The sequence below is a fragment of the Aegilops tauschii genome, chromosome 4 (genome assembly GCF_002575655.3).
Source record: "Aegilops tauschii subsp. strangulata cultivar AL8/78 chromosome 4, Aet v6.0, whole genome shotgun sequence".
NCBI classification, from domain to species: domain Eukaryota; kingdom Viridiplantae; phylum Streptophyta; class Magnoliopsida; order Poales; family Poaceae; genus Aegilops; species Aegilops tauschii.
Genome location: NC_053038.3, coordinates 511,579,647 through 511,592,255, shown reverse-complemented (window position 1 = coordinate 511,592,255; position 12,609 = coordinate 511,579,647). Strand labels below are relative to the sequence as shown.

Genomic DNA, 12,609 nt, shown 5'->3' with positions numbered 1-12,609 from the left:
GGCCCGGTAGGTGGCGCACCCGGCAATCTCCTTGTCGGGGTCGTCAGCCTTGGTCTTCTTGGCGGCGCAGAGGTCGTCGGATCCCTCAACGGCAAGTACAGTCTTGCCCTTACGCTTCCTATTGTGGCGCCGACCCTTCTTCGCCGGGGCGGCCGCGTCTTCGTCCGTGGAGTCGGTTTCCGCGCCGGCATCTTCGTCGGGGTACTTCCTTCCTTCCTCAGCCCGAGCACACCTATCAGCCAGAACATAAAGTTCGGCCATGTCCCTGACCTTGTTCATTGCCAGGTCTTCACGCATCTTGCGGTTGCGTACGTACTGGTGGAACGCACTGATGACAGCGGCGGGATGAACATCTGGGATGGTGTACTGCACACGGCTGAACCTCTGTATGTACTTACGCAGGGACTCACCATCCTTCTGGGGGATGACATGCAAGTCACTTGCCTGGCCAGGAGCTTGCTGGCCTCCGGTAAAGGCGCCAACAAACTCGTGGCACAGGTCCGACCAGGAAGAGATGGAATCCACCGACAGGTGCATCAACCACGACATCACGTTGGGCTTAAGTGCCAACGGAAAGTAGTTGGCGAGCACCTTATCGTCGCGAGCCCTAGCGGCCTGCATCGTGATGGTGTAGATGATGAGGAACTCCGACGGGTGAGTCTTGCCATTGTACTTTTTCCCAACATCAGGCTTGAACGTGCGGTGGGAGGGCCATTGGAACTGCCACAACTCTCGGGTAAAGGCCGGACAGCCCACCTCTTAGGCAGGCCACCAGGGGCCCCCGGCGCTGGGTGGTCCATAGCAGGCCCCGCACACTGATCTGACTGATGGCGCGCTTCCCGCCGCCGCTCGATGGTAGTCCAAGCGTCTTCTTGGGATCACTCTCGAAGAACTCGACGCTGATCTTAGTGGGTTCGCGGGTCGGACGACGCCATGGAAATGTTGTCACAGGCGTCAGCCCGGCGGGCCGGTGGCTGCTGTCGTGGCGTCACCGGTGCCCCCACCGCCGGCATGCACCGGCTCATCAGAACGCCAGCGTGAGGGTCCTGTCGGGAGCGGCTCATCCTTGTTGGCAAAGCTGACAAGGCTTCTAATTGTGGCCCTCCACTCATCGAGCTTCTCCGCAACAGGGGGGAAGTCGAGGAGCAGTTGCACGCGTGCCAGTGCTTCCGCTGGCGTGGGTGGTGGCGAGAGCTGTGTAGACAGTGACGTGCTCCGGCTTCTAACCAGGTGAGAAGGGGCTCTGTCACGGTCCCGCGGTCGCACGTCGCTTCCGCCAGCGTCCGAGCGCGCTCGGCGGCCTGTTGCGTCCTGCGAGTGGCGCACAGGACGTACTCTTTCTGCGGTGGTGCCCTGGGGCTCCGGTATTGCGGTGTTGCTCATCGCGCTCTGCCTGGGAAGGCCGCGGTGAGGGTGCCAGCTGGGGCACCGTAGAGGTTGCCGCGCCGCCCGTGGGTAGCACGGAACCACCCCCGGACCCAGTGGCATGTGGCCCGTCGTCTTGGGCCCGCACGACGTTACTCGCCGGGCTCCGGGTGCCAGAGTGTCGTGGATGCTCATAGGCGGCGCCTCCGGCGCCATCCGTGGCCACCCCATCGCCCGCTCGTGCTGGTGCGGACGGGCCTGCTCCAGGCGATCCGATCGCCATCATCCCCTTCTTCTTGGGGGCCATCGTGATGATGAAGTCGAGGCGTCGGCTTCAAAACCGGATTCTCACAGCTTGCGCCCCCTACCTGGCGTGCCAAAGATGTCGGGGGATACGACACCTATGGGACCATGAAGAATCCCTTTTGCTACGGTTGGCCGGCGCGGGGCTGTGGGAAGAGCAGGATTAGAAGAACAACGCAGGGGGATTATCCAGGTTCAGGCCGTAAGCGATGCGTAATACCCTACTCCTGCTGGTTTATGTTTATCTGGTGTTCTTGGACTAGCTACAAGGCGTGCAGGGTCCAAAAAGTCCGAATCCTCTCCCAGTACGCCGCATGCCTCCTTTTATAGACAAAGGGGCTGCCACAGTGGCACACAGGAGGTGGAAAGCTATACAGTGGTCGAGTCTATCCTCTGGCACCATAGGACAAACACATTTAATGCGCTGCCGACGTGCCCTTCTTCCTTTATCAGGGGCGGCAAGGAAGCTCGTCCCAGCTGTCGCCGCTTCGCCTGGCTTTGACGCGCGTCCGAGCTGACGAGGCGTGTAGTGCCACGCTGGCTGGCTGCTGAGTTGATACGGTGGTAGAGTCTGCACGAAGATCTGCATTCCACCACGCAGGTGCTTGCTGAGCTGGCCTAGAGGCCGCACGTCGCCACGCAGGTGCTCGCCTAGTTGGAGGGCTGGCAGCTGCATGGGAACGGTGGTGGAGTCTTGGTGGGTGCGGGCCGGGCTGCGACCCCGCGGATGTCTTCGGCAAGAGTCTTGCCGGGGCCCCGGCAAGGGTCTTGCCGCGGCATCGTGGTTGTCCCCGGCAAGGGTCTTGCCGGGGGGTTTCGTGGGTATCCTCGGCAAAGATCTTGCCGAGGATCGTCGTCTTCTGGTTATCATTTAGTCTTGTGTGCTTCTGGTCTTCACAAAGATCTGCAAACCACTACGGAGGCGCCTCCCGAGCTTTGGTTCCAATGTGGTTGAGGGCGTTTGGAACTCTCAGGCTCAAGGGTGGCAGCCATGTTGGCGCCGGGCAAGTTGCCCCGGCAAGGTTCTTGCCGGGGCTGTGGAGGCCGCCCCGGCAAGGGCCTTGCCGGGGGAACTCACCTCGCCCTTCTGCTCTTCGTGTTTCTGGCTTGGCGTTGCTTTGCCCGTCTTGTGTCTTTGCTTCATCTACCCCGCCAAGCGTGGCCTCAGGTGAGGCTGCAACTGCCCACGCACAAGTGAAGGGGTACAAATAGGACCCTTACTTTTGTACACCAACAAATTTTCTTTATAGAACTTGGCTTGTATATTCCAATGATGGCCTTCCTCAAATTGCCCTAGGTCTTCGTGAGCAAGCGAGTTGGATGCACGCCCACTTAGTTTTCGTTTTGAGCTTTCATAAACTTATAGCTCTAGTGCGTTCGTTGCATGGCAATCCGTACTCACTCACATTGATATCTATCGATGGGCATCTCCATAGACCGTTGATATGTCTAGTTGATGTGAGACTATCTCCATCTTTTTGTTTTCTCCACAACCACCGTCTATACCACCTATAGTGCTATGTCCATGGCTCACGCTACTGTATTGCCTGAAAGTTGAAATTTTTTGAGAATGTCAAAAGTATGAAACAATTGCTTGGCTTGTCATCGGGGTTGTGCATGATTTAAATATTTTGTGTGATGAAGATGGAGAAATAGCCAGACTATATGATTTTTGTAGGGATAAGCTTTCTTTGGTCATGATATTTTGAGAAGACATAATTATTTTGTTAGTATACTTGAAGTATTATTGTTTTTATGTCAATATTTAACTTTTGAATCATACGGATCTAAACATTCATGCCACAATAAAGAGAATTACATGGATAAATATGTTAGGTAGCATTCCACATCAAAAATTCTGTTTTTATCATTTACCTACTCGAGGACGAGCAGGAATTGAGCTTGGGGATGCTTGATACGTCTCCAATGTATCTATAACTTTTGATTGTTCCATGCTATTATATTATCTGTTTTGGATGTTTTATATGCATTAATATGCTATTTTATATGATTTTTGGGACTAACCTATTAACCTAGAGCCCAGTGCCACTTCCTTTTTTTCCTTCTTTTAGAGTTTCGCAGAAAAAGAATACCAAACGGAGTCCAAACGGAATGAAACTTTCGCGAGGATTTTTCTTGGACCAGAAGACATCCAGAGGGCTTGGAGTGCACGTCAGGAAAGCCACGAGGCGGCCACAAGGTCAGGAGCCGTGCCCAGGGGGTAGGGCGGCCCCCACCCTTGTGGGCTCCTTGTGACTCCACCGACCTATTTCTTCCGCCTATATATTCTCAAATATCCCAAAACCTTCCAGGGGAGCCATGAAACCACTTTTCCACCACTGCAACCTTCTGTACCCGTGAGATCCCATCTAGGGGCCTTTTCCGGTGTTCTGCCGGAGGGGGATTCGATCACAGAGTTCTACATCAACGACATTGCCTCTCCGATGAAGCGTGAGTAGTTTACCACAGACCTACAGGTCCATAGCTAGTAGCTAGATGGCTTTCTCTCTCTTTGATTCTCAATACAAAGTTCTCCTCGATGTTCTTGGAGATCTATTCGATGTAATACTCTTTTGCGGTGTGTTTGCGGAGATCCGATGAATTGTGGATTTATGATCAACTTATCTATGAATATTATTTGAATCTCCTCTGAATTCTTATATGCATGATTTGATATCTTTGCAAGTCTCTTCGAACTATCGATTTGGTTTGGCCAACTAGATTGGTTTTTCTTGCAATGGGAGAAGTTCTTAGCTGTGGGTTCAATCTTACGGTGCTCCATCCTAGTGACAGAAGGGGAACCGACACGTATTGTATTGTTGCCATCGAGGATAAAAAAATGGGGTTTTCATCATATTGCTTGAGTTAATTCCTCTACATCATGTCATCTTTCTTAGTACGTTACTCCGTTCTTTATGAACTTAATACTCTAGATGCATGTTGGATAGCGGTCGATGTGTGGAGTAATAGTAGTAGATGCAGAATCGTTTCAGTGTACTTGACACGGACACGATGCCTATATTCATGTACATTGCCTTAGATATCGTCATAACTTTGCGCTTTTCTATCAACTGCTCGGTAGTAATTTGTTCACCCACCGTAATATTTCATCTTGAGAGAAGCCTCTAGTGAAACCTATGGCCCGGGTCTATTTTCCATCATATAAGTTTCTGATACATCCATGTTGCATCATGTTTTCCTACTGTTATTTATGATGTTTTTATCCATAATAATGCTTTTGGGAGTATTTCTAATGCCTTTTCTCTCATAATATGCAAGGTATACACAAAGAGGGAGAATTCCGGCAGCTGGAAATCTGGACCTGGAAAAGCTACATCAGGCTACCTATTCTGCACAACTCCAAACAAGCTGAAACTTCACGAAGATTTTTTATCAAATATATGATGAATACTGGACAAAATAACTACCAGAGGAGGCCCACCAGGTGGGCACAACCCACCTGGGCGCGCTAGGGAGCCCAGACGCGCCCTGGTGGGTTGTGCTCACCCAGGCCCACCTCTGTCGGCGTTCTGGGAATGGGGGTCCCCAGACTTGCCTGCCTGCGGCCCGCGGCGTGGCTCCACCAGCGGGCCCGTACGGCCCGTCTTCACCAACAAACACTCAAGACCCTCGCGAGGGGCCAAGCCTCGCGTGGCGGATGACACAAGACCTCCTCGGGAGCGGCCTCACCAGGCTGGCTCGTGAGGGGCGGAGAGATCAAGGCAAGGCAAACCTCGCGAGGTTCTCATGACGCAAACCATGACGATCAAGGCCAGGCGGGCGCTAGCATGCACAGTGTCCTTGCTTCCTCTTTGGTGCTAAGGAGGCAAGCACAGGAGAGGAGTACCGAGGCGTCAAGCAAAGGTTTCCATATCGGTGCAACGAGACCAAGACCAGCAGGACGGCGGGATGGAGGTCGCCGTGGAGCCCAAGACGGCGTCACCACCAGAGCCTTTGACAGGCGAAGACTACTTTTGTCAGGATAAGCTGTACTAGCTGTCCCCCTTCAAACTCGGCCGTTGTGGCATCCCTTCCCGCTCAATATTTGGGAAGAGGACCGGGGCCTCTATAAATAGGGCTAGCCACCACAGAGGGAAGGGGACGGATCGAACCCTTCTCTAGCTCATCGAGCACAAGAACATCTCACTTCGGGAGGCTGTTCTTCCCCTTGTACTGTTCATCCTCAGCCCAAGAGGCAGTCCACCACCACCACACTGGAGTAGGGTATTACACCACATCGGTGGCCCGAACCAGTGTAAATCTTGTGTCCTCGAGTTCTTTGGGTTTAGCGATTTAGTCCGCTAGATCATGGAGTGCGAGAGCTTGGGAGAGGAGAGATCTTCGTGCGCACCCTAGTGTTCGAACCTCAAGGGTTTTGCCGGAACCCGAAATCCGACATTTGGCGAGCCAGGTAGGGGGTGCACCGGAGCCTCTCTTCCGCTAGCTGACTCACTGACGCTCCACGGTTCCGATGTCCGGCGACCCAAGAGCCAACACCGACCGCTGGGCAGCTTGGCCAGTCAGGGCAGCGTCGTCCACCCAGGAAGACCTCAACCCTGCGCTCCAGGCGGCACGAGCGCCACCTAACGCTGCGGGGCGCGGGTGGCATGGCCAGGCGCCGTCCACCCTTACTCCGCGGTAGGCGCGAGCTGCTGCAAGGGCCGCAAGCCACGCCGCGGTGACGACGCCGCACACCCGGCGGGAGCAGGCGAACATGCGAGCTGCACTCACGGTGGCACGGGAGGTGCTGCGGTGCCGAGTGATGGAGAGCGGCCGGGATGCACTGCTGGAACGCGTCGCTGAGCTACTGGACGCAGCGGCCACGGGAGCGTCGCCCTTCTGCTACCAGATCACGCCCCAGGCAGCGGCCGGATCCCACGGCGGGCCTCGCCGCGCCCGCGTGCCCCCGAGTGCGCCCGGGGGTCTCATCGACATCAACGCGACCCACGGCGCCGGGCGCCCCCTCGCACCCGCACCACCCCCGATGGGTGCGGGCACGAGCGTTGCCGCACACGGCCCCAGCGGGGCACTACCCTACCATCCTCAGGACGGCATGATGGGCCGGGTGACATGGAGCGTGGGGCAGTTCGGCGAGGTCTTCGGGGCGACGGCCTCGGAGGCCTACGTGCCACGCATGATGAACCAGGAGTACACGCCGGAAGATGACCCCGGCTCGTTCCTCGAGCCAGGATGGGAAGAGGAGGCGCTAGGAGCTGAGGCCTTCGAGGAGCCGCCCGAGAGCCCCGCCAACCACGCCGTCGACAACAGCTACAGGGTACCACTAATCTCCCAGGGGCAGGCTTACGCTAACCATGAATCGCAAGTGAATCAGGTCACAGCGCTAGGCGACGGTTCCGGCACGGCGGTATCCGTCCCACCAGGAGAAGCCCGCTGGGGGCTGCATGGGAGGAGCCAGGAGCAAGGCCCCTCCCCGCGTCGCACGGAGCATGGCGTTGCCCAGAGGTAGGCCCTCTGCCGGGGAGGCGCCGGCGAGCTTTCCCCCGGCAGAGGACCCGTGGTCGCCGAGACCGCCGCTGGCGTCCCCTTTGCGCCCTTTGGCGCCGTCCTGGTTTCTGGTCGTCCCAACGGTGGTAGAGGGTGGCGCAAGGCGGGGCCCTCGTCTGGCGATATGAAGTAAGGCTCACGCCTGTGAAGGTCTCCGCTCGAGACACTCTCACATAATAATGAGTGGGGCTGTACACGCCCTGGAGCCTCAGGAGTGCCACCCTCGAGCCTTGGGGGCTCCCTCCCACGTCCTAGTGGCAGCACTTAGCTCCGCCCTGGTCAGAAGACTCGAAGACAAGAAGACTAGACTAGGCGCCGGACGCGGCCATTTGCTTTTAACCTCTTTTCTGTAGCCTTGCTTTCTGGCTTTGGATTTAAGTTGGAGTTGAGTTTTCATTGATGCGCGTGGGGGTGCCTTTTCTCGTTCGTGCTATTTCTTGCAATCTGGTTCTTGCCTTATTTCGGAGCTCGCGCTTATTGCCTCCCCCTCACGAGCCCCTCGCGAGCGGGGCTGGGCATAACGCACGCACACCACACGCGGGTCGTGCCACGGCTGGCGCATGCCTCTCGCGAGACCCTCTCAGGTGGATCGGGAGGCTCCTCAGGGGCTCCTGAGGGACTCACAACCTCATGAGTCAGTTCGGAACCTGCCCAGGTTAAGGTAAATTACAACAGCAAACTCGCCACGGAACTCGTGAGCTCATGAAGGCACATATTCGGCTTGGCCCAAAAGAATAAAGGAAGTAATCTGTTTACATGAGGGGCTCCCCCTCCCAAAATGCCCTTACAACCTCTGGGGCCGCGCCCGAGCTTTTGCGTGCAGGATAAACAGCAGGGAAACACGGGATCAATCGGACATGTCGCTCGCCGCGTCCCCTGGGTCGCCTTCAGACGCGTCGCTGGCGTCGTCGTCACCGTCGCTGGCATCACCATCACCTTCGACGGCGTCGCCATCACCATCGTTGACCAGGTCGCCTTCGTCTGCCGCGACCACCACCGCGTCGCCCTCGGAAGCGAAGGCCCTGACCAGCGCGTCCACATTATCTTCCACCCACCGCGCCAAGTCGCCCCGGATGGCCTCGGGTACTGGGGCAATGGCGGCGTCAAAATCAAAGTTGGGGTACACTACTAGGAAAAAGGCTACTAGCAGCGCGGGTACCCGCGCTACTAGTATCGCACTACAGCTAATAGTCCCGCGCTACTACTAACATTTTACTAGTAGTGCGGATGTCACCCGCGCTACTACTAACGAAATAGTAGTAGCGCGTCTTTAGTACCACACGCTACTAGTATCCTGAATACTAGTAGCCCTCCATTTCACCCCCACGCTACTACTAACTAATTAGGAATTAAAAAAATAAAATCCATCTGTTCCATTTTATGCATACAATTCTAACAACTAAAACAAGCCCAGATTTGTAATAAACCAGCAGCATTACACATCATTCCAAATCGAAGATTTATAGTAAACCAGGAGCATTAGAGCATATCCATACATCTACACTTATTGCCTAGTCACTTATTCCCAGCTAGTGCAAACACAGTTGAAAGCAAACAAAAATGCATAAAAACACCAAACAGTGGCACTCTATCCCTCCAAATGATTTGCTCCCTCTGGATCCTTGCAATCATCTTCTTCTCCCTTATGTGCTTCTCCCATTTATGAATCCAAGATTTCTGTAAAGAGCAAAGAACAAATTAAATTAAATTTCAGCAGACATATATTTCCTTGCATGTTGTGATGTACAGTAGCTACGGGAATAAATATACGAAAACAAAAAAGTGAGTGATTTCTATTAACAAGAGATCGCCTATGTAATAGCTACAAACAAATGAAATTAATGTCTAGATAATATATATTGCCAACCAAGCCTAGATGAACTATATATTGCCAGGTAATAGGACATATCTAATTTTCACATTAATTGCCTTTAGTTTTCTTCAAAACTAAATATACTTAAACTTAGATCATTTCATATAGATGTTCCAAGGGTAATACGGCTAAAAGAATCCGATTTCTTTGTTTTTTTGAAGTAGTTTAAAAGGAAAGCATTAACACATAATAGAAATGATTATCTGCCATAGGGTGATGCTGGACAGCTAAAAAGCTCACAACCCATCAGATCAATTGCTCGATAGGACAGCACAAATCTTATAGGATGATTTTCCAAAATGAAAGCAGACCAACAAGGACAAACAACGGCCCATCAGACCACTTGCTGTGAACTATAAGAACATTATTTCACCTCCTCATATGGTACTACTAAACTTACAATGAACATCGACACTGAATTAAGTTGCAGTCCCCACTCAACAAGTGTGAGTTGTAATTAATTGACTGCAGCATCATTGGTAGTCTCAACAAAATAAAACAGCAGCACTGGTAGCAACACTATCAACACTATCAACCAAATAAGTATAAGCACTGAAATCACCAACGAATTTGCAAATTGGTTCAGGAATCCATCTCCAATTATCAAATCTAATTCTAATCTATGAGCTGCTGCCACAGATCCCTAGTTCTTACCTAGCCAGCACCATAGAGAAGAGGGCTGATACGTACCGCTGGTGCTCGTCTCAGACGAGAAGAAGCAGGAAAAGGTGCGGCGCGGCCAGCGCCATGGATTCTGACAATGAACTGCAAAAATATATTCAGTGAGCTGCAAAAGAATTGAAATGAGCTGCAAATGAACACATGTTTTAACAGCAGGCATGTCATGAATGGGCAAACTAAAGTGCATGGCTTCAGGGATACAAGACTAATCGGGTGCATAGAGAGATGTTATAAACTTGTTCAGATTGACTAGGATAATTAAGGAATAACAACCAGTGGATCTCGCTTGAATGGATGCGAATGAGGGTTAGCTGTTGCATTAAAGCGATGCATCCATAAATCCAATCTAAGAATGTTACAACTTGCATCATCATCATCATGGCCAAATGATAGAGAAGTGAGATGGATCCATACTCTTGGTCTGGGGAGTCCCACTGACCACCCATGTGTTTGCGGCGATGGACGCTTGCACTGCATCGACAGAAAACAGGACACAAACAATGCAGTAATCCCCATCTGCCTTTTCTTATATTTTCCCATCATCACAGTTCACATACACGCGGCTGTACTACAGTATCCAAAATTCATCATTTTTCAGGGTATCGCCATGACCAGCGTCAACAGAATGAAAGAGGCTGCCAGCCCGATCAGGTTATTGACATTTCATACGACACACACACACCCTCCCCTGTTGCACCACACACTCTCACAACGCTCTTGCTTCATTTTCTATCCTTTTTTGAACCGAGTTTCTACTACCAATTTTCCTCGGCCTCTCTTATGCAGCAAAAGCAACGAAAAAAAATAGCGCGCTACAAAATATAGCGAGGCCCTTCTCCAAATGTTACACAAGTTATAGCGTGCTAATAGCGTGCTGTATTTCAAAATGGTGTTTGCCAAAAAAATCAAATATATCTAGAAATAAAGTATTTATAAGCAACTAAAGCATGGTGCAAATAAAATCGTCTGATCCAAGCATTAACACAAGTTACTCTTGTTACTATAGTTCAGTTCAGTACTATATGGGTTCAGTACCATGCCTACAATCAGACGCAAGCTTCAGTGCAGTGAAAGTATAATTACAAAGAGGAGCAAGAATCAAACTTTTTATACTCGTGGGCTCGTGGCACAAGCTTTAGTTCAGTAAAGAGCATAACACAAGCTACACTACAGAGTACAAAGTATAAACACAAGCTTCAGTACAGTGCAGAGGACAACACCAACTACACTTTACAAAGAGAAGAAAAATTGAAACTATATTGTACTCCCTACATGTTTTCCATCTCTGTATAAGCTGCAAAGGACAACACCAACTACACTTTACAATCTGCAAAAGTCTTTTTATTTTGGTCAGTTAGTTCGCATAAATACTTCTCTTTCTCTATCAAAGGGGAGGCACAAGCACAGCCAGCCCCCAAATGCTCTTTTCTTTAATTTCCGCCCTAAAACTTTCTTTCTGTATCACAGGATTAATTTCTGGACCAGTCTACTAAACAATTTCTTTTTTCTAGATGTCTACTGCAGTTTATGAAGAAACAATAACGGGTTCAGGGGAGGCACAACCGCACAAGCACAGCCTGCCCCCAAATGCTCTATTCTTTAATTCTCCCCCTAAAAATTCCCACCCATGGGTTAGCATCAAGATATACCTTCTAATCCAGCCGGCCGCCTTTGGATTAGGATTTATCGCGGACTCCCCCGACTCCGCTGGAGCGCTCTCGGCACTGCACTGAAGTACTGAATTTACGAGGCCTCTGAAGTACTGAACCAACTCCAACTTACTTCATGCCGAGAAAAATTTACAGTACCTTATCCTATCTTGGAGGACACAATCTACACAGCAACAATTCCACATCCCTTGGACAACCTGACACTACACTGAAACAAAACGTCCCGACTCCAAAGTCTCTATCCTAATCATGCAATGCCCAGCAGAATTTCACTTTAGCCCGTTATAATTTGCGCCAAACTAACTATTAGTTAACAAGACCAGAGAGTGTGAATTTATACCTCGACCATCTCGACGGAGCCGGCCTGCTCGCGAGCTGCGCGCTGTCGACGGTGAAGGGCAGGTTGCCGACGAAGACCTTGAGGTCCTCGGAGTACTCAGTCGCGGAGTCGCCTCAGCCCTCGCCCTCGCTCTGCTCTCCCTCGGCGTCCTCCGTCTCGAACACGGACGACACGGCCACGGCCACGGGCAGCAGGAGCCGCCTCCGCGGCGCCAGCAGCGCCGACACGGCGCGCAGCGGGCCGCAGGTGAAGTGGTGCGAGAGCGCGGTTGAGAAGAGGGTGGCCCCAGAGTGTGGTGGGGTGGGAGTGGATCGGGCCGGGGTGGAAACGCTTAGTAACAGCGTGGGGGTCTTACCAGCGCTCTAACTATTTACGTAGTAGTAGCGTAGGTTTTATACCCTCGCTACTACTACCCGCGCTACTACTAAGTTGATAGTAGCAGCGAGGGGTATAAACCCGCGCTGCTACTAAGTGGAGCCCCCGAGACAAGCCATAATAGTAGCGAGGGTATAAAACCTACGCTACTACTACGTAAATAGCTATAGCGCTGGTAAGACCCCCACGCTGTTACTAAGGCTCGCTACTACTAATTAGCAGTAGCGCCTCCTTTTATACCGCGCTACTGATAAGCTTCTGTGTATAAGGTTTTCCCTAGTAGTGGTAGGTGTTTTGGAGATGGCTGAAGACGTGGGAGAACGCGCGCCCGAGCAGGCCGCGGCTCCTTTCTTCAACAAGCTGGCGAGCTCTCTCGAAACGGTTCTCCAGGCACGTCACCACGTCGGCGAAGAAGCGGAGGTGGCTGGCGTAGTCGTTTGCATAGGGATGAGGGGCATTTTCATCATAGATGTGGCCCAGCGCCGCGTTGGCCCTGA

General features: G+C 52.2%; 1 protein-coding gene across 1 annotated transcript; it reads right to left on the bottom strand.

Moving 5' to 3' along the window:
- Positions 1–8,563: 8,563 nt before the first annotated feature.
- LOC109742280 (uncharacterized) lies at positions 8,564–12,022 on the bottom strand. The gene is made up of 4 exons (XM_020301370.2): positions 11,738–12,022; positions 10,142–10,198; positions 9,737–9,811; positions 8,564–8,850 (listed from the first exon to the last, which is right to left on the bottom strand). Exons 1-4 carry the CDS (start codon positions 11,744–11,746, stop codon positions 8,689–8,691), a joined length of 303 nt encoding a protein of 100 aa, XP_020156959.1. The 5' UTR covers positions 11,747–12,022; the 3' UTR covers positions 8,564–8,688.
- Positions 12,023–12,609: the final 587 nt, after the last annotated feature.

Coding starts and splice junctions, on each gene's coding strand:
- LOC109742280 (XM_020301370.2), bottom strand. Junction 9,812..10,141: donor TGGGACTCCCCAGACCAAGA/GTATGGATCCAT, acceptor ATATTTTTGCAG/TTCATTGTCAGAATCCATGG. Junction 8,851..9,736: donor GTCTGAGACGAGCACCAGCG/GTACGTATCAGC, acceptor TGCTCTTTACAG/AAATCTTGGATTCATAAATG.